At 32.1% G+C, this 21,899-nt stretch overlaps 2 protein-coding genes across 4 annotated transcripts; both read left to right on the forward strand.

Annotated features, from left to right (window-relative positions):
* Positions 1-278: 278 nt before the first annotated feature.
* Positions 279-8,457, forward strand: LOC111712937 (nuclear transcription factor Y subunit C-3). 3 transcript variants are annotated; one of them, XM_023487697.1, is made up of 7 exons: positions 279-357; positions 1,778-1,921; positions 2,956-3,112; positions 3,936-4,232; positions 4,922-5,088; positions 5,757-5,861; positions 7,378-8,457. In XM_023487697.1, exons 4-7 carry the CDS (start codon positions 4,136-4,138, stop codon positions 7,549-7,551), a joined length of 543 nt encoding a protein of 180 aa, XP_023343465.1. In that variant the 5' UTR covers positions 279-357; positions 1,778-1,921; positions 2,956-3,112; positions 3,936-4,135; the 3' UTR covers positions 7,552-8,457. The 3 variants fall into 3 exon arrangements, with proteins under 3 accessions (XP_023343465.1, XP_023343463.1, XP_023343466.1); XM_023487695.1 differs by lacking the exon at positions 2,956-3,112; XM_023487698.1 differs by lacking the exons at positions 2,956-3,112; positions 7,378-8,457 and adding an exon at positions 6,959-7,000.
* On the forward strand, positions 8,451-21,898 carry LOC111712936 (zinc finger protein 184). The gene is made up of 14 exons (XM_023487694.1): positions 8,451-8,566; positions 8,775-8,884; positions 9,338-9,454; positions 9,921-10,142; positions 14,518-14,592; positions 15,631-15,889; positions 17,463-17,570; positions 18,398-18,499; positions 19,221-19,333; positions 20,303-20,450; positions 20,571-20,631; positions 21,171-21,292; positions 21,479-21,518; positions 21,753-21,898. Exons 1-14 carry the CDS (start codon positions 8,457-8,459, stop codon positions 21,765-21,767), a joined length of 1,602 nt encoding a protein of 533 aa, XP_023343462.1. The 5' UTR covers positions 8,451-8,456; the 3' UTR covers positions 21,768-21,898.
* Position 21,899: the final 1 nt, after the last annotated feature.

The following is a 21,899-nucleotide window of genomic DNA, read 5'->3' on the forward strand; positions in this document are numbered from 1 at the left end:
TTGTGTTTCTTATCTTGAGATCAACCATTGATATCAATCTTATTGATAAGTTTGTATACTCTACGATATTCCGCGATGGTCATACTCTGCAAGGATAACATGATCATGAGGATAGCATTTATCCTCATTTTTTGAAGTTCCCACTTTGGATATCAAGATCAAGCGTTTCAAGATGAAGTGCCAATTATTTATCTTTTCTGGATTATAATCAACATAATATGAAAATTATTTATAATTTTTTATTGATAAGAATAAGAGGTTAAATTCCTAAAAAATGAAATTATCTCCTTCAAATGTTTTATATTTATCTTTTCAGGATTACACTCAATACCATGCAGTGAGCTCCGGTGGACCCAGGTAAATTAGTTTGCATCAGGTCGAAACTTTTGAATTATAAATCGATTCAGAAAGCATTTATTCGTATGTTTACAAAACGACAGAAGTAGGTTAATATTTATGTTTGGGTAAAAAGTATTAAAAAGGGTGAAACAACGCCACTGAAGATGTCCATTTATGCATTTTTTCTATCCAGATAAAAAAAAAATAATATCCCAGGGGAGGGGGGATTTAATTCTCAATCCATGCCTTGGAATTTAATTTTCTTTAAAATATGATAAATACACATTTGTTGCAGAAGACCTGAGGAGTGTGGGTTTAGTGAGTGATTTTGATTTTACCCCCAATCATAAATTTTACCACTTAAGAATTATATTTTGTATTGACGTTATATCTTAAAATCTTAAATGCATGGATACATATTTTTAAGAACTAACGAGTTTTAATGCTGGGGNTTTAAGTGACAAGCATTTTGCCTTTTTTTACACATTTTAACTAAAAATTTATTTTTGAAAACAATATATACCACTAAAACAAAGCCAGTGCTGTTTAAAATCCTATTTAGAGCATCACTGTCTAAATTAAGGAACTGTAATCGTGATTTCAAGTGACCCTCGATTTATACAGTGGCATGCAGTGCTTAAGATTCGGATCCGTTTGATCCGCAAGATTTTGGCTTCTTGGATCCGGATTCGGATCCAAGGGGCAAAATATCAACCAAAAACCGCAAAAAATAGTCTACTCTCAAAACCCAAATCTGAACTTTTGTAAAAAGAGAGATTATAAAAATTTCCTGATTATTGAATGGTTCATCAAGTTTTAGCTTTAAAATAAGCGAAAAAAGAGAAAAAAAAATGAAAAATTCTGCTTTTTTAAAGAATTCAGTAAATTTTAAAGAAATAACCTGGATCCGGATCCATTTTTTCCAGTGCGGATCCTAAGCACTGGTGGCATTTCCGCTCGACAATGGTACTCTAAAATTCTAATCAAGAATAAAGGAGCTGTACATGTTTTTGTTTTTTTTTTAATTTGATTATTTTAAATTGTGTTTTTTTTTTAATAGAAATATTTGAGTAAATTGTCAGAACTAAACACTTTTTGAGTAAGATTAACGTCGATAACCTTCTCACATTACTAATCAGAAAAAGGGTTATAGGGTACCTTTGCTAATGTAGGATCACTTTAAGTTACAACAATAAACTTTAATAGTTTAAAGTGAGTTCAATTTACAGAGTGGCATGTCCGATTTACAACGGTGTTCTTAAAAGCTTTGTTTTATCAAAAACTAATGAGCTGTGTTAAGTGGTGAGTTTTAAAACAAACAATGGGATTAATTGTCAGAATTAAAATCGATCACGTTTTTAAGGGTACCTTTGTTAATTGGTCATGCCCTTTAAATAAAGATTCACTTAACGACGACGACATTCCCTTTAATGTTCAGGATGAATGATGTTATAGCGTTCAAGATGGTTGAGATGTCTAGTAATTATACTCCGGAAGTATCCGAGTATAAGGAGGGTAGAGTGGTGGATATTCAAGATAATCTGGTCACATTTAATATTGTATCACAGCAAACTTTAAAAAGGTAAGGCATATATATAATTATACGGTACCAGTACAAAAGTCGGACGCACAAACGTCGGACGCCACAAACGTCGGACAGTACAAACGTCGGACGCACTAACTTCGGACCAGTACAAACGTCGGACTAGTACAAACGTCGGACTGGTACAAACGTCGGACTGGTATAAACGTCGGACCAGTACAAACGTCGGACGGGTACATTTATAAGAAAAACCGTCGGACTTGGTAGATTTTGAATGGACCATTGTTTTAAAAAATTTCAAACTATGAATTCTACAAGATCATACAGTTTAATCCCTATATCTTTGCAACCCGATGTTGTAGATGTTTCCAAGAACAGTACGTGGACTTATTGCTATATTTCCAGAGCTTTCTTTGACTTTTTCTATTTCACGTTCTCTTTTCTTCAAAAGATCACTGTCATGTGTATGCTCTCCCAGGAAACTGATAATCTTGTCATTCTCAAGAATTGTTTTTCCTTTGAATGCATTGGTAATCGGTTTTGTTGGGTTTCTTCTTTGTAACCCTATATTCAAACTGATTTGAATCAAGTAGGTGCCGTCCCCCCTGCTTGACCTCAATATAGTTAGCAGTCTCCTCGTCCATGTATCCAGACTTTGTGAGATTATGAATTTTTAACAAAAAAAATTGGGAATTTTTTTGAGAGAAAATTGCGAATTTACAAGAATTTTAATCTGAAAATTCAAATATATTTTTTCCTCCTTAGTCCGACGTTTTTCCTTATAAATGTACCCGTCCGACGTTTGTACTGGTCCGACGTTTGTACCAGTCTGACGTTTGTACTGGTCCAATGTTTGTACTGGTCCGACGTTTATACTGGTCCGACGTTTGTAAGTCTTATGTTTGTACCGTCTGACGTTTGTGGGTCCGACGTTTGTACTGGTACCGTTTTTATATCTTCATATCACTTGCATCGACTTAAAATTCGGTGATGGTGATGAACCAAACCTCTGTAGAGAAAAAAAAAAGATAGTTGTTATTTCCACATTTTATTGAAAATATATTTCGGTCTAGGTTAACCCTCAACAGTTCTTGAGATTGTTTCTGTCATGAAGATTAAAACAATGCACGCACTGGGTATACATGGTACATACAAGGGTTATCGACCTGCCACTGAGGCAGTCTATTGTGCTCTTTAAAATTTACTCTCAAACTAAAGATTTCTAACAAGGTATTCTTTATTCTAGTTTTAGCTAGAAAATAGACAGAGACTGAAGTTTTAGAGGGTTTAGAATGAGAGATTTACAGATTCACTTAGAAAATCGAGTTTTTTAGTAGTTTAGACCAAAAAGATATAAAACGGTCTATTCACACTGGTAGCATCTTTCTGTCGTAGCGCGGTAAGGGGGGGGGGTTGGAGCTCTGGGTTCTAGTTCCGATAGTGGTCGGTGTTTATTTTAGATTTTACTCCTTAACATTTATTGGCTTTTCGGTCGAAATAACTGATTTATTTGATTTTGAGATGAGCTTCAATGTTGTTATGATTTGTAACCGTTTAAATTAAAAAATATGTCCTTTGAAAAAAGTTCACTTCAATGCAGTTTTTGAAAACAGAAAATTTTGCGCCTGTATGTGTTTGTTGAAAAAAGTTGAGAAAAAAATCCTTAGAAATAAAATGACCTAAAAATTCATTGAAAAATAACAGTCTTAAAGATATTTTACTAATATCTTTGATTGCTTGATTATAAAACATTATATTCTCCCATAATACCAGCATAAGAAATTAAATGAACAGTTATTACATTTTTAGTCAAGATGAAGAGGGGGAAAAGTAATTGCAAGTCAAGAATTAAAGAATTCGAATTTTTAAAAACTATGAATTTCAAAAATTAAATTGTCAGAAAGATTTTCTTAATGTCATAAATTCAAGAATTTAGTCATTAAATTCAAGAATTTAATAAATGTCATTAAATTCAAGAATTTAATAAATGTCATAGATTCAAATAATTTAAGAATTAAAAATAATCAGAATTTTAAAAAAATAAATATGTTAGGACCGGCAAGTTTGAGTTGAACCCTGAGGAACTCCCTTTTCAAGAACCCATCGTTCAGATCCACTGGTCTGCAGTTCTAGAACCAAGACTAGTGTTCCCATAATACAGATATACACTGTTCAATAGCTTTGTTATTATTGACCCATCATTTTTTAAAGACAAAACGTCTATGGTGAACATTGTTAAATTTTTCAGATAAAATGTCGATTGATGATCCTGAAATTGAAGCTGAGGGTTTAGATGATCCTGGAATAGTTCCTGAAACTCCTGAGCTTGATGAACCTGAATCTACTCAAGGAAATCAGCAATTAAATCTTTATTGATCAAAAGTTTAAAATACTTTAATATGATTTTATTTCTGTTATTTGTGAATACTTTTGACAAAATTTTATTTCATTCAATTTATTGATAAAGAAATGCCTTGAGCCAATTAAAATATAAATAAAAAATATAAATATAATATAAATATAATAAAAAAGCAGTGCTTAGGATCCATTTAATTTTGATGCGGATCCGGATCAGGATCCTGTATCCGCACTGGAAAAAATTGATCCGGATCCGGATCCAGGTCAAATTTTCAAATTTTTTGTTTATTTTTCTCGAATATTTTTATCCTAAAACTTGATGAACCATTAAGAAATGAGGAAATTTTTAAAATCTCTCTTTTGTCAAAAGTTCAGATTTTGGTTTTAAGAGTAAAAAAGGTTTTTTTTCAGTTTTTGGTTGATATTTTACCCCTTGGATCCGGATCCTTAGCACTGTAAAAGTTTTTCATTTAATATTTGTTTTTATGATTTAATGATCTAATATTACTAAAAGGTTATTTGTTCCATTTTCTAGATATTTAAACCAAATTAATAGATTTCTAATATCGCTTAGTATTTTCATTATCAATGTTTATAAGATTTTACAAAAAAGTTGATTTAAACGACGGACAAAGTTTAACTTTTTAGTTTCAATTTTTTTATATGATTTGCTGCGTGCAGGTGGAGATAGTATAAAAGTAGTTCCCGAATCTGAGGAACTAGTTGAAGAAGATATCCTGGAAGATGATGATAAAGAGAACGACCGAATGGAGGATGAAGATTATGAGACTGAAGAACAATCTGGAAATATTTTGTCTGATAAGACCAATACACTCAACACTCGGAAGGTAATTCAGACGTTGTTAGAATTGATCAGTGCTTACTGCTTTGCAGCCATTTCATTTTGATGCGTATACGAATCCGGATCATGGATCGGCCCTAAAAAATAATGGATTCGGTTCCAGGTCATTTAAGTTTTTTTAAGATTTACTGATTTTTTCAAAAAAAGATGATCGCGCAAATTTGTTCTTTTTATAATAAAACTTAATTAACTATTCAGAGATAAGAAAATTCTTAATAATCTCTTGTTTTTGACAGTTCAGATTTGAGTTTTAAGAGCAAAACGCTTTTGAGAAATATCTGTGAATCTGCATATTTTTGCGGATCCGGATCCGTAGCACTGGAATTGATTATTTATGTAAGGATCTTAAAGGGACTGTCGTTGTAAACTCAAGTGACCCATCATTTAAAGATGGCAAGCCCAATTACAACTGTAACTTTCAATCCTTTATCTGATCAGAAAATTAGAAGATATCGCGTCTTCTTTGCCTATTTCGTATTTAATTAATTTTAACAATTTTAACACAAATAGAAAATGATGAATATCTCATTCAAACTAAGATTTTAAGGTACTCTTGGGAATTGATGATGTCACTATTAATGGAATAAGCTTAAAATGACGCGCACAGACCCTTTAACAAATAACTTAAATAAATTAACGTATTCCAATATTCAGAAAGGAGAAGAGGAAGAAGAGAAGAGAGCTAAACTATTCAGGTTTCCCCAAGGAACTATCAAGAAACTAGTTAAACTTGATGAAGATGTTCACATGGCAAGTCAGGTACAAACAAATCATAAAGGGAGTGATCGCGAAAAATGGAATGGGGGTAAATGCTTAACCCGAATTGAATTCGTTTTTGATCGCTACTAATTTTACTTCTATCCGTTGCTTTTATAATGAGAAAATGATTTGAAACTCATTATACCTAAGAGAGCAGAACCCGTACAAATTCACGTATCAATATCGAATTCAATTCGGGATTAGTCTTTACCCGCTTCCATTTTTCGCGAACACTCCCTTGAAAGAAATTGCTCACCTATTTTAAAAGCTTAATTTTGATATTATGTACACATCTTTCTGAGGCCCAGAATAGTCATACACGTCGTTTTTATCTTTCGTGGTCAAATTTACAAGCAGATACTGATATTGCATGATGCTAAAAAAAGCTCTATTGATTTGTACTCAAAACTCGTTATTATACGGACAGGAGTTCAATCCATTTTAGAGTTATATCACTTATACAAAGTAGTAATGGCGGTTTGTTTGTTTGGATTAACGATCATAACTCATGAAATCCTGGACCAATTTGCCTCAAATTTTGATTGGGGAAATTGGTAGAACCACATGACTGTTATTAACTTAGTTCAAAAATTCTTTGTCCAATGGGAAAATTAATTTTCCAGGCAAGGCTGGGTGTCCAAGCTACTGCTTTAAGGGACTAAACACGTAATTTCAAGTGACTCCATGCAAAGATGGCAATGTCCGGTTTGCAACGTTACCCATGAAAATTAAATCTGATCAAAAATGTGGAAGATACCGTCGGTTTTCTGATTTGAAACCTGTTTATTTCTGTTTCTCTATTATTGCTTCTTATAAAGAAAGAATGCGCAAGTGACTTTCGCATAGAAACCGCAAATAAATATAAGCAGTGTAAAGAAACAAATACATTTATATCTAATTAATACTTGATCAGACAACGTTTTTAAGGGTACCGTTTAAAATCTGCCATTGCCATCCTTGTATGGAGGGCACTTGAAATTACGTATACAGTCCCATATTTTACTTTGCTGTTAAGTTCTAATAATTATTTTAGGACGCTGTATCTACGATCACGAAATATTTCAGGACTCTGTATTTATGATCTCGAAATATTTCAGGACGCTGTATTTATGATCTCGAAATAAATCAGGACGCTGTATTTATGATCTAGAAATATTTAAGGACGCTGTATTTATAATCTCGAAATATTTCAGGACGCTGTATTTATGATCTCGAAACATTTCAGGACGCTGTATTTATTATTAAAAAATAGTGTTTTAACTTCAGCAAATTGGTTTTCGTAGTTTATGGAGAATGGGAGCATTTGTCAGATAGATCACAGACTATGTCTGAGACACGCTTGGATTGAAAGATGAAGCCCTAAAATGTATCCAGAAGAAATTTCTTTGGAATGTATAATCTATCCAAAGAAATATTTCAGCACGCTGTAATTATGATCTCGAAATATTTCAGGACGCTGTATTTATGATCTCGAAATATTTCAGGACGCTGTATTTATGATCTCGAAATATTTCAGGACGCTGTATTTATGATCTCGAAAGCAACAGAACTCTTTATAGAAACCCTATCCACAGAAGCGTTCTCCTTCACGAGTAAAAACAAGAAGAAAACTATTCAGAAAAATGACGTGGACACAGCTATAGAGACAACGGAAGCATTAGCATTCTTGGACGGAGCCATGGACGATTAGATTGTTTCATTCTTAAACGGAGACAGAGAATTTCAACGGAGATTTTAAAATACTAATATCTTCTTAACTGACATGAATCACATAAAGTATTGGTTTCCCCGATATTTTGGTCATCCAAAAAGATCTTAGGGAAACCCTTCGAGTTCATGAGAAATAATTCTTGACAAATTCTTTTAACCTATAAAATATATATTAAAGGTTTCATGTACAGTTAGTAATCTCTTTCCTTAAAGTCTGCGTCATTCTTTTTTTCCCTAGGATACTAATATCAGAAACCTTTATACAAAGCGTCAGAAACCAGCAGATAATTATGTGATACCTTGATAAATCTAATACGCTTAAAGTAATATTCCTTCCATTACGCTTAAACTTGTAATCCATCAAGGTTGACCTAGAATTATCCTTTACACGTGTAATCCATTACTCTGAAATTAGAAAATAGCAATGAATTTCATTTGAGGTAGTCATCAGCTCTACTTCCCTCATCCATTTCACTAACTAGTTATCCATTACTCCTTAATGTTCATCTAAATAGTGATGAATTACTCCTTAACTAGCACTAGCAATCCATTACACTTGAGGTAATCATCTTTTTTTATTTCAACTAGTTATTCATTTCTTTCAACTACAATTCCTTTACTCTTCCTCTAGCAATCCATTACACTCTAACTATAATCCATTACTCAAGCAATTAATACATTACTGATAAGTGATAGTAATCCATTAGTCTTCAAGTAATAATCCATTTCTCCTCAACTAGTAATCTATTAATGTTCGAATAGTTGTCCTCAACTGTTGATCCATTCACTTGATACAGAGTCCATTACACTTGGATTACACTCCATTACACTTGAATAATCCATTTATTGTCTAGAACTAGTTTTGTAAATATTTGTATATTTCAGATGGAAGTATTAAGTAGAGAATGGAGTTTAATCAATGAGCTATCTCAGGTTGGGTTTCATGATGTTTCCATAAGTGGATCTGATGGCCTTTTTGCTTCTCATGGACACAGGTAGTCGGGTGTTCTAACTCATTTATTTTGTAAATATTATGAAAATTGATTTAAAATCTTCAATTTTTAACCACCCTTTTCGATTTTGAATGAAAGGAGAGTGGTATTCGGAAAGTCTACTTTACAGTGGTTACTGGTTACCAGAAAACATATGACAAATTAAAAGAAAAAACTAAGACGACAACAACGGTCATTTCGCAATTTCTAGGCTTGTAGTTGCAGCCTGCTGTCCTTTACTTCGAGATATTTTTCTACAAATTGAAGACGACATTCATGTTATTCTTCCAGATTATTCACCAACTCAAGTTCGACTTCTTGGTTAGTATTGTCAGTTCATTTAATGAATTTATTCAAATTGGTAATTGGATTGAAATTGAATGTTGAATTAAATAGTTTGTTAATTATTTGGTTCAAAATTTGCGATGTGATCCATTGAATAGTTGGTAATTAAGGGGTGTATATTATAAAGAACTAACATTTAAGGAGAAAACTGCTTTTTGTCCTTTTTTCCTAATTCAGCGAACATAAAAAAACTTTTTTGGGTAAAATTATTTTCAATAGGAGGTGGGTAATGATTTTTCAAGAAAATTTACACCACTGTGGTAATTTGTTGTAATTGAAGATCAGAGTAGTGTAGTTGTACTAAAAGAAGAGCAGAGTAGCAAAACTAATACTAATAATTGTAGTTGAGCACCTGTATATAGGAAGTATAGAAACTGCTACAGAAGATGAGCAGAGTAGAGTAGCAAAACTAATACTAAATAATTGTAGTTGAGTACCTGTATACTGGAAGTATAGGAACTGCTACAGAAGATGAGCAGAATTCTGTAGTTGAACTAATCAATATACTCTCAACAGTTACTGGCCAGCATCTTCTAAAACCGCCAGGTAGCATGCAACAAGTCAGAAATGAAAATTTATAGAGACTATTATCAAATTGTAACATACTACATTCATTTTAACTTAGACTGTCAGTTTTTTACTTAACATATTCATCCATTTAAAGAGTTTAATAACCTGATCACGAAGGTATCTTATATTTTATATAATGGTTAGTAGCGAGTTACTGAATACTAATATATGCAGCAAATTCAGCTAAGATATTTGTAATTGCGTTGTCTCGATAAAAGAAAAAAACGTACAGAGCTTTTGAGATTCAAAATTAAAAACCACGCTATTTTTCTTATTCTTTATATGAGGAAGTGTTGAAGCAATGTGCTCTGTGAAGTAAATCGAGCATGCAACTTTTTAATGGATGGTTACTTGGAGTGTGATATTAGGATTTCCAAAAAGTCTGATTTTTGGCTCAATTACAATTTTCAATAACAATACTTTTTATTTTATTAAATACTAGTGTCTTCTGCATCTTCTCCAGTTCTGCAAACCCAAGCTTCAATTCTTGCCGTTCCACCAGATCATGCTCAGCTGCCTGTTCCTGCCCGTGAGTCTGTTCCAGCTGATCTACTTGTTCCAGCTGATAATCTTGCTCCTTCTGATCCTCCTGACCCTCGTCAAAGTCAACTTCTTGAAGATAATATTCTTGAAACCAACCTGTTCGATTCTCCATCTTTACCAGGAAACCTTGTTTTTAAAAACTGTTTTATAGTAATTGTTAATTCAGACTATTTGAGAAAAAGAAGCTTTCTGAAAAATCTAATTTAAAACTACTACTAAAAACTACTTTCAAGGGATCTTAAAGAAATAAGATTTATTATATATCCATGACACAGTGTTTCAACCTGTTATGGCTAATCAGTATTCAGTATGGCTTCATTCGTAAGATTTTGTTTTGCAATTGACCGGGCTAGAACCGTGAACCATTTGATTACGATTCAAGCACTCTAATCATTTTGCCTCATGAAACCCTAATGGGTGGGTAATGCAATATATACTGTTTGTCTGGGTGTCTGTGTGTTTGTTTGTTTGTACCCAATAAACGTCTAAAGGGCTTAAATGATTGGTCCCAAACTTTTTGTGTCAACTCATTTGACCCAAGGGAAGGTCAATGGAATGTCGAATTTTGCCCGGGAAAGGTCGACACATTATTTTCGAAAATGCACCAAATTAAACAGAAAAATCTGCAAAATTATTATTTAAGATTTAGAATAAAAAGTGTCACTTGAGAATCAAAAGTTCAAAAGTAAATTTGTTATTTGTTACTATAAAATAGGCCCTTTCACCTCGAATTTAGTTTGTTTGTGGGGTTTTCCTCTAATTAAGTGAATTATTGAAACACAAACATCAAAACTGTGAGATAAAGTTTATCTTTATTGAAATATTATAAAGGGGACAACTAAAATGTATTTCTGAAGGTGCACATTCCACAGAAAATTTATTTTATGTACATTTTCTATTTAGAAAAAATATTTAAAGTTGAATTTTGAACCAACTTCGCAGATTGTTTAACCCCTTCTCGCCTTTCTCCACTCAAAGTGTAAAATGTTCCAAACTTGATAGAACTTTAAACAAATTCTTTCAAGAGAAATTGAATTTAGAATTAATTAATGTCACTTGCACAATTAGAAAATTAGTTTTTTAGAGTGAATAGAGGGGGGATTGGGGTGGGTTAGATAATGGACATAGTTGGGTTGGGAAACAAAAGGTTTAAAAAACATGTGTTACTCAAACCTCCCGATGGCGGTTTGGGTCCTCCAAACTGAGGGAGCTTTCAGATCTTTCTCCTGACACTCCTGTTTTAAACATTTCCCGTTCCTCGTTCCTTCTGTTTCTCTGAGTTGCTGTTCTTTCAATCCTGTTCCACAAACCTCCTGTTCTTTCAAACTTCTGTTTTTGATTCTTCTGTTTCTCGTTTCCTAATCCTGTGCCTCAAGTCTCCTGTTTTTCTCAATTCCTGATCCTCAAACCTTCGGTCTCTCTTAACTCATGTTATACAATATCTGTTTCTCCAAACTCTTTCTTTTTGGGCTTCCTTTATTTTTAAACTCCTGCTTTTTGAACCTCCTGATTTGATTTGATCTCTAAACTCTTCTTAAACCTTCTGTTTCTTTCAGATCCGTTTATCTATTCTCCTGCTTTTAGGATCTCTTACTGTTTTAAATGATGGAACATTTCATAGAAAGACATTTCATAGACATTTCATAGATAGACATTTCATAGACAGACATTTCATAGATAGAAATATCATAGATAGACATAGACATTTCATAGATGGAATATTTCGTATATTAGACATTACATATAAATGGGACATTTCATGTAAATGGGACGTTTCATATAAATGGGACATTTCATAAATTGGACAATTAATAAATAGGAATCTCATGGTAAAAGAAACTCATAATTTAAGGACATTTCATAGACAGGACATTTTAAAGACAGAAAATTTTCTTTAGCCAGGTAATTTCTTAATCAGATAAAGTTCTTTATACGTGTAAATTCAAGAGTTGGGTCATTTGATGAACAGAGAAGAATTTCATGGATAGTTAACATTTTCAATTTAAAGAAGTATTTTTTTATTTATAAATTAAAATAGAAATGTTTTTTAGTGTTTTTCTTAACTCAGCTAACAAGATATATATTAACTGTTAAAAGCAAAAATGTGAAAAATGGGTAAAAAACAGAAATCGTTGAAATATTATTGTCTGATTTTTTTAAATATGATCATTCTCTGGAAAAATGAGCTACCTTATGACAACTTTGCTCTGTCTATGAAATGTCCTGTCTAAAAAATGTCTTCTATGCAATGTCCTGTCTATAAAATGTCTTCTATGTAATGTCCTGTTTATAAAATGTCTTGTTATGAATTATGTCCCAATATCTTTTTCATTATGCCTGCACCTAGATACTCCTGTTAAACCAAACTCCTGCTCCTTTGTTCTTCAATCTCCTGTTTATGTCTGCACCTAGATACTCCTGTTAAACCAAACTCCTGCTCCTTAGTTCTTCAATCTCCTGTTTATGCATGCACCTAGATACTCCTGTTAAACCAAACTCCTGCTCCTTAATTCTTCAATCTCCTGTTTATGAATTTTTTTATCTGTTAATCATTTCGTTCTATTTGCATGCCCAGGGGGGGGGTTTAAAAATATATAAATGCCCCTGTACAGTTTATGTGTATTTTCCCTTCAAAATCTTACTTAGTATATTCTTTGAATAAAAGAGTGTTTAGATTGTCTTGAGCCAACTTCTTTGTATATTTTTTAAAACTAAACTCATGCTTTCTTCCATTATCTAGAATTTTCATAGATAAATAAATAAACATACATAAATTATGAACGCAAAATCACCAAGAATTGTACAGTCCGCGAACTCATACTTCTAGGGGCCAAAGTGTACTTCAATGATAAGCGGGGTGGTTTGGTGTTTTAATAGAGTAAAATAACTCCGGGAATGGAACTTTTTGAACAACAATATTTCACTGAGCAATATAACATATTGATGAGAACTGAAGAAGGACATAAGAAGGACTAAACTAACTTAAATTTCTCTCTACAGAAGTCATGTACACCACAAGTACTCAATGACATAAGAACAGCCAATGTTGACAAACATCTCTGTACATTTATATCTTTCAAGATGAAAAATGTCGTCTTATTTGCAATCTATCTTTATCTACAGAGCGTCCCATATCATATTAGATTATCCCTAATCTTTAACGACAAAATAAACCCTTAATACTCGAAAAACTTATGATTTTCCGCAAGAAAATTATTATAAAAGCCTTATGTTATTTTTCAAATTGATTTATTCTAATTAAATTTTCTTATTAGTCCCGAAAATCGCAATTTAGACCTGATGACGGTCTAATATGATGTGGGACACCCTGTATGAGAATTTTACTATTCCACATATTTTCTTGGAAATATTTAGCGCCGGATTTTTTAACTATTACTTATTAAATGTTTTTTAAAACAAAACTTAAAAATTTTGAAAACTAGAAGAAAGGTGTCAATAAAAAATGGGCCTGATCGGTTTAGTCTTCTAAATGCAAAAAAAAATACCAGGCAGACAAACCAAATATCCTTAGTTAGGATTAGAATTTGAGGCAGTAAAGTGGGACTCATAAACCTGTAGAATACAATAACGATTAGACTCTATTAATGATTTACATTTTTTATTAACATGATAAAAAACAACTGTTTATTTGAGAAGTGTGCAGAATCATATTTAATCACTTGATTTTATAACTTAATATCAAATATACCTAAGCTTGTTAAAATATAATTGTCGTCTTCCTATTTCACACTTTTATGGGTCCCACTTTATGATGCATGTTTTCTGTTTTTTTATATTGTTTTATAAACTTGAATAGGGACTGCTGTTTGGATTTCATGTGACTCTTGTTGAGTTAATGAAGGCCTCGAGTTTTATTAAAGGTTGGGTTCCCTACTCTCTGCATACTAATCCATAGTCCACAACAAACAAAAGAATTGTTTATTTCAAACCTAAAAAATAAGCATGTTTTAACAATGTATTGTTATATTTAATTATGAACAATGTTTGATTTTATAAAGGTTCTTACTTGCTGGTAGAAGCAGAAAATGAGGGGTCTAGTGATCAGAATAAAACAATCATTGCTTCTGAAAAATAAAATAACCGTTTGGTTACAAAGATTTGTTGTTTCACTTTCCACGCGTCGATTTTGTTTACCGGCGAAAATGCTTGGTTTGGGTTCCGGAGTGTGATTTGATTTAAGACGACATTTTACGGAGAAAGATTGGGTTTTGGTCTACAACCCTATACTTGAAGAGAAACATCCCCGATGTAACAAAAACAATAAAACATGTATCTGATCAATTTTGTAGATCTGGAGGCGGAAGATATCAGCCTTGAAATGAAACCACAATTTTAAGTTAATCTGTTGTCTTACTTACCAAGTATTCCCAGTACTGTTTCGAATCGGATATTTAAATTTTGGACAGCTTGAAATTAAGTCTATACAGTCCCTTTAAACTAACATTATATAAAAAAATAAAGCAAGATAACTGTAGAGTTTACTGAACTTCAGCTGATGGATACTCTTCCTTCAATATCTAGGAGACGGAGAGGATTATTTAATAAACCAGGAATGTATTAACCTTTCCCCCCCTAATCCCACTCCCCCCTCATCCTTCTCCCCCCCTCTCCTCTGTAAAAAATTCTGCTATTAACTAATTTGTTGTTTCTCAAAAGAAATTATAGATGCATTAAATGGTAGAATCAATTATTTCTTGATAATCATTATCTTCAATTTTATCATTCCTATAAATTTTTTACATATATTTCTCTCTATAAAACTGTATTCTCAGTTCAAATACAGGGTTACCCATAAAGGATAAAACTGTGATGACGATCCCGAGTTGTAATTAAGTCTTCTTTCTTAAATGTAGTCTTTAAATGGTTTTTGATGATTAGAAAAGGAAGAAAGAGTTAATAGTACCATGAATATTAGAAAATACAGTATAAATTTCATCCAGTCGTTCAGAGATGGGCATCGTTTAAAAAACTATTGTTTTAGTATCGTTGATTTTCAAAGCTAACTAATATTCGTTTTTAGAAAAAACTAATTGTTAAAGCTAACAAAGTGTTAGTTTTAAGCTTTTGTAAACGTAAAACGAAAGGGCATAACTAAAGTTTTAAGCAAAAACTGTCCTTTTTGTTTAAATCTTATTTAAACAAATTTTCTCCTTCGAACCAGGTTTGTAGATTAAAACTTTTATTTGTCATTAATGTATGCTTTATTTGTCGTTCTTATTTCTAAACGATCGTTTTCATTCCAAAACGATCATTTTTCATTTTTGAAAACAATCGTTCAGAAAACGACCGGTCTGTTTTTTCTTCTTACAAACTATCACAACTTAGTTTCATCTCTTTCAAAAACGATAGTTTTCAAAAACGTCAAAACTATCGTTTCGTTTTCAGAATTTTTTTAACGTTAACAAAACGAAACAAACGTTTTTAATGAAGTCCAAACTGCTTATCCTTACGTCGTCTCTGAAGTCTAATCCTTTGTGTGCAACCCTGTACTTACTTAGCCAGTCATTACAGTAAGGTAATATTTAGAAATCCATTAAAGCCTTTATTTTTAATGCAATTGGGGTATTTGATAGTTATACATCTGTCAGGATCTCTTTCTCTTCTTATCAAGCAAGATCCTTATCAACTGCATTGTGATATCTGCAACATTGTGTTCGACTGTAGAGCAACATTTAAAGACCACGTCAACAATCACGAGAAAGAAAGTCGAGAATGTGATATTTGTAACAAAGTGTTTAAAAAAGTGAGTAGTTTAAAACTACACAGACTAACACATGTCCGCCCGTTTAAATGTGATCAGTGTGATTCAGCCTTTGGGAGAAAATCAAACCTCATAGCTCATGAAAGGTAAGGGATAAATCAAAAGATGAGAAGGTTATAAGCCATAGCAAGCCACATTTAAACTTCCGAATGTTAAGAGCCGCAACTATTTCCTCTCATTGCAAACCATTTTATAGTTTTCCGGTTTGGTTTACATATATTTATTGAATTCAATTTGCTATTTTAAATAAACTGTTTGTAGACTAAAATGTGAATGTAAAATATAAAAAGATGCACTGTAGCCCAGTATATTAGTTACTGACAATAATTCTTTTGATGTCAATTGTTCAATTTGTTATTGTTTAGCACTATAACATTCAGCTATTTTTTCTGGAATGAAATTAAAATGCCGGAAGATCAGAATCTTGTAGCAAGAAAGAACGAATTGTTGTTGCTCATGGCTTGTATAAAACGAAGAAGGTCTCATGTGAGATTGAAGGAATAATATATATATATACAATATGTATATATTATAGAATAATAATACAATTAGTTGGCATTTCTGATTCACAAGTTTTCAACAGTACCCTATAAACCTTTCAACAGTACCCTATAAACCTTTCAACAGTACCCTATAAACCTTTCAACAGTACCCTATAAACCTTTCAACAGTACCCTATAAACCTTTCAACAGTACCCTATAAACCTTTCAACAGTACCCTATAAACCTTTCAACAGTACCCTATAAACCTTTTTCTTAGCAAAAATGAATTAGAATTCCTTAGTATTCTAGCTTAAAATTGATTTTAATTCTTTTTGGCTTTTTTAAAAATTAATCGCGAATATTTCCTGTAGAAACAATGGAGGAAATTGTTAGAATCAACCAATTTTGAGGATAAACCGGCTTTATCTTCCTCATTATTATTCAGATGAATATTTAAAGGGTTCCGTTGGGGTCCCTTCAACTTTTAATTATGTCAACAGATGCTTTCAGCATTAACCCATTAGTGACGAGACAAAAAAATTTTTCTGATCTTGCTGAAAAATACAGGGTTAACTCATTATAGTGTCCATAGAGTAGATCTAAAGTTTCAATTTTTTTCAATAAAGGGTTGTGGAAAGGTTTATTGAGTCGTCAGTCAATCGTCTTTCAATCGTTTTTTTCAATAATTTTGGTCGATTTCTTTATATTTCCAGAATTAGACTTAAATCTTAATTTAACTATTCATATTGATTCTATGATTCTATTCTATGTTGCTCAGCGCTTGCCGATATAATAGTTCTAACCTCCGGACTACATAATTTGACTTGTTACGATTCTAGTTTAAGGGACTGTTAGCGTAATTTCAAGTGACCCTTCATGCATAAAATGGTCTGGCCCGATTCCCAGACCATTTTTATAACTGTTTAGTTCTGATAATAAATATATTTGTTCCTGGCAAAGACACCACAATTTAGAATAATTAGTGTTCTAAATTATAAACATTAAAATCTAACGCATACTTGACCTGACAAGGCCCTTTATGTTAGGGATCTGGCATTGCCATCTTTGCGCGTGGAGGGTCACTATAAATACTCTTAACAGTCCCTTTAAACAAACTAAACAATAGCAATTTGAATTTGAACGCTTTTCAATGGTTTCTAAATTTCATTGTTGTAGAATGCATAAAGGAGAGAGACCCTTTGTTTGTGATCTATGCGGAAAGGATTTCCCAATACATTCCAGTCTTTTAACTCATCATAAACAGTCACATTCTGTTAAACAATGGTAAGTCATATTATATACTAGCCGAAGTACACGGCGTAGTCCGTGGAAAAAAATTTAGACTTTAAAAAAAATATTTGATTTTGAAAAAAATAAGATTTTTGAGAGAAATAAAAATCGATTATAAAAAATCGATTTTTTTAGCCCATGTTACCCTTAGGGTACCTATGAGTTCCCTCAAAAAAATCAGCTCGTTCGGTGCAGCCATAGGTAACATATATCATGAGCTTAATAATATAGATATATACAGAAAATTTATGATAAAACATTCTAGTCTTTTAACTCATTATACAGTCACATTCTGTTAAATTAAACGATGGTAATTACAAAGTAATATCTATATAATAAAGCTCTTCGCTCGTATAACAGAATGGGTTAAAATTTTTTTAGGACATTTGAGGTAACAAAGGCAAAAAAAAACATTTTTTTTCAAAATCAAAATTATTTTTTTTAATCGAAAAAAAATTAAATTGAATTTTTTTTTTAAAATTCGAAATAAACTATTTTTACGGTCAATGATAGGATTTTCAGCTGTTTATTACATATATTTGCAGCAGTACACAATATTTTCCTGTCTTTTAGCTCATCACATCCTGTTTTACTACTGTAATTAATATTATATTTCTGCAGTGAAAAAAAACTTTTGTCATGTCATTTTAGATAATAAATTATGGATTTCTCTGTTTAAAAAAATTTCCAAAATTTTCCCCATCCAAATAAAAAACCATGGTTTCTCTGTAATGTAATGTAACTTATATAATCAGTAATGCAGCAATAGACCTTTTATTTATGTTCAATCTTTTTTAATTTGTTCTTAAAAATGTGTGCAGGCCCTGTGATCTCTGCAAAAGTGTATTAGTGTCTAAATCTCAGCTGGCAATTCACAGAAGAAGTCATACCAAAGAGAAACCTTGGATCTGCGATACCTGCGGGTAATTTGAAACTTAATATTTGAATTTATATATATACACATTGTCTGTCTGTTCGTTTGTTTAATTGTTTGTATCCAATAAACGTCGTAACGGCTGAACCGAACTTGCCAAAATTTAGTGGGGAACCTCACATATACAAAGAGAAAATCAAGTTGTTTATAAATGAAATAGAAGATGGTCGCTTTAGCCTAGAAACATATGATCAATAATGAGTCATGTTGGTCGTCATGCAAGAGTTCTGGGGAAAAAATATGCATTCTGGTTTAAAAACGACTACATTTATTCCTTGCTGGTTGAATTTACTATACTATGTCAAGATAACAATAGTTAAATTATGACAAAAAAATATTGAAATGGTCATGGAGCAAAACATAGTTGAAATAAGAACAAACGATTAGCTGACCACTGTCGTCTTCGTTAAACCAGTGCGGATTTCTGGTCTTATCATCCTGCAGTGTGTGGTACAAGTTAAATTAGGCATTGAAGTGACACAAAAAAGGTGAACAAAGATAAATTAAGAAAAAAGTTTGAAGTCATAATCGCTAGATCGCCGGAATGAGAGGTTTAAAAACTCAATATTAAAGAAGAACTGTTTTTCATGATCAAAACTTGGAGCGGAAACAAATCCATACATTTTGATTTGATTTGATTTTGTTTGGTTTGGTTTGGTTTTGTTTGGTTTGGTTTGGGTTAGATGGATATTTAATGTATTTGTTTGTAGTAAAGGATTCTCTACAAAGCAGAATATGATGGATCATACCAGACTTCACAATGATGTCATGGGTTTCCAGTGTGTTAAGTGTGGGCTGCAGTTTAAGTGGAAGGCGTCGTTAGGTAACTACTACATTAATTTGCTCAAGAAGGATTCAAAATTCTAGGATTTTATTCCAAAAAACTTCATTTTAACATTTATGATTAAATGGGAGGGGAGGTGGAGGGGAGGAATGAATGATATGTTTTTTTAACTATGTTTCTTTTTCTCCGAAGCTGAGTGGATTATTTCACTAAATTGTTTCCCTGAAAATTAAAGATGAATATTTTATTATTTGGAACTGTTATTAGAAAAACATATTCTGAGTTCTGAAATTATGTGTTTGATACAAATAATTCCGATTGTATGATCTCGATATCCATTGTTGGCACTTTATTTGAGGCTCTAAGCTTAATCTCTTATTCCCCCCCTTCTTAAAGCTCCCGCGGTTAATCTCTTACTGGGTATAATTTCCGTGCGGTATATCGAAAATAGATTAAATTAATCTACAGATTAACAAAAGATCGAGATCAAGCATTGATACAAGTATTTTGCTTGCGTTAACATCTGAGAAGTATCAGAAAGGATAAAAAACTTATTTCCCATGGAATATAATTCTTAGGCAGACGCTGAACTCCAACCTTCGAGTGTGCGAGGTGGAAAAGACTTCACTGCCGCGCTTAATTAAAAGCATGATTAAGGGAGGATGACATTTGTAGATCGAGATTGAATCCTAGCCGCAGCGCTCGGCCCAGAAAGTGTCATAACTTAACCTAACCCGTGGCCGCAGCGCTCGGACCCCTAGCCTGTCCTAGCCGCAGCGCTCGGCCCAGAAAGTGTCTTAACTTACCTTGCCCTTAAAAAATACTAATTTAATTGAAAATTGTTGAAAAAGTGGCCATGTGCAAAAGTAAAATCTGAAGTGAAGTCTTCCCTACCTCGCACACTCGAAGGTCGGAGTTCAGCGTCTGTCTAATTCTTAGTATTAGTATTAGTTAATAATAATAATAATGGAAGATAATTAGATTTGATTAAATTATTTGTGTATTCAGTGCGCCATTTGATGGATCATACAGGAGAGCGTCCTTACCCTTGCTCACAGTGCAATATGGGGTTTAAGACAGCTAACAGCTTGAAGAAACACGGTCTGTCTGTACACAGCGAGATTAAACAGTACAGCTGTCAACACTGTCTGGCAAGGTGAGATATACTTTGAAATTAAATAAACTCAGGTTATCCTCAGCTTCTCATAAATGTTAATTACATTTTATAATTTTCAAAAATGTGAAACTTTTGGTTTTGTATTATGCATATTATTAGGTTTAGTACTAGCTCCGGGGTTTACAGACACCAGAAGAAAAATAGATGTTCAGCTCTTGCGGTATTTATTTATTTTTTTATTATTACAAAGTTAATATCTATCATATACATAATTCATAACTTAAACTTTTACAAGAAGTCGAGAGAAAATAGTTAATTGCATCCAACGTAATTTTTAAATTAAATTTCAAATTATCCAGCAAGAATTATTTATTTTAAAATTTTCATTTTTAATGATATTAAGAGAAAACCTTATTGACAAAAAAGTATTTGGTGATTCTATAATTTATTGTTTAATGGCAGATAAAGATTAGTTATGATTTTATTTGGATTTTATTGATTTTATTTATATGGTTTTATGTTTTATGTTTCATAGTTGTATTTGTTATGATTTGATTTCATATGATTTCATTTCATTTGTTTATATTCCAATCGATTAGATTCAATTCGATTACGTTCGATTTGATTTCAATCTTGATTTTATTTGATTTGATTTGATTTGATTTGATTTGATTTGATTTGATTTGATTTGATTTGATTTGATTTGATTTGATTTGATTTGATTTGATTTGATTTGATTTGATTTGTTCTTAAACCTAGGTAAGCGAGGAGGTATCTAGATCCGAAACAAGGCTTGAGAATAAATCTCAAGGACTAGAAAAATCTGGGAAAGAATTCATCTCGCTCTTGATACACAATCATTCAACAGATGATATTGATAGGAATAAATTTTATCTGTTATACATAACTTTATTTCATTGACAAGTGAGCAATATTAAAAGCAGAAATGCTTTTTTTTTAAAGAAAAGAGTTGTTTTGAAAGTTTAAGTAAGAAATGTCTCCTGAAAAATTTCGTATAAATCCTTTTAAATATTTTAATGAATATTGGACAAAATTTGTTTAAACAGTGCCAAGGTGAGTGTCTCTATTCCACTATCTCAAACTCAGGTAAAAAAAATTGAACAGTAAGTTATTGAAACAATTAAAAAAAGATTTGCAACCTTTTGAAGCATATTTCATTTCATTAGGTTTTATTAAGATTTCTTTAATATTTAATATTATTGGTTTGTCGTGTATTTCTTTTTTAAGAATGACAATTGTATCCGACAAAAAGAGAAAGATTTTATGTTTCTACTTTTTTTCCAAAACAACTTTTCTAGTGTTGAATGTTAAAATATTTAGGTGACATGGATCTGACCTTGGAAGACAAAAAATTAGAAAATAAATTGGAATCATTAGTCAACAGTGGAAACCATCAATGGAGAGCTTTTCAGAGTAAACCTGAAGAACACTGAGGGCATATGTATTTATATATAGTTATATATATCA

The sequence above is a fragment of the Eurytemora carolleeae genome, unplaced genomic scaffold, assembly GCF_000591075.1.
Source record: "Eurytemora carolleeae unplaced genomic scaffold, Eaff_2.0 scaffold997, whole genome shotgun sequence".
Lineage (NCBI taxonomy): Eukaryota > Metazoa > Arthropoda > Copepoda > Calanoida > Temoridae > Eurytemora > Eurytemora carolleeae.

What these genes read in the sequence shown, in the direction of transcription:
- LOC111712937 (XM_023487697.1), top strand. Translation starts at nt 4,136, where the DNA reads ATGTCGATTGATGATCCTGAAATTGAAGCTGAGGGTTTAGATGATCCT. An exon ending in ATACACTCAACACTCGGAAG is followed by an intron (nt 5,089 to 5,756) that starts GTAATTCAGACG and finishes TCCAATATTCAG; the next exon opens with AAAGGAGAAGAGGAAGAAGA. An exon ending in ATGTTCACATGGCAAGTCAG is followed by an intron (nt 5,862 to 7,377) that starts GTACAAACAAAT and finishes GAAATATTTCAG; the next exon opens with GACGCTGTATTTATGATCTC.
- LOC111712936 (XM_023487694.1), top strand. Translation starts at nt 8,457, where the DNA reads ATGGAAGTATTAAGTAGAGAATGGAGTTTAATCAATGAGCTATCTCAG. An exon ending in AACTCAAGTTCGACTTCTTG is followed by an intron (nt 8,885 to 9,337) that starts GTTAGTATTGTC and finishes AAATAATTGTAG; the next exon opens with TTGAGTACCTGTATACTGGA. An exon ending in GCATCTTCTAAAACCGCCAG is followed by an intron (nt 9,455 to 9,920) that starts GTAGCATGCAAC and finishes ATTAAATACTAG; the next exon opens with TGTCTTCTGCATCTTCTCCA.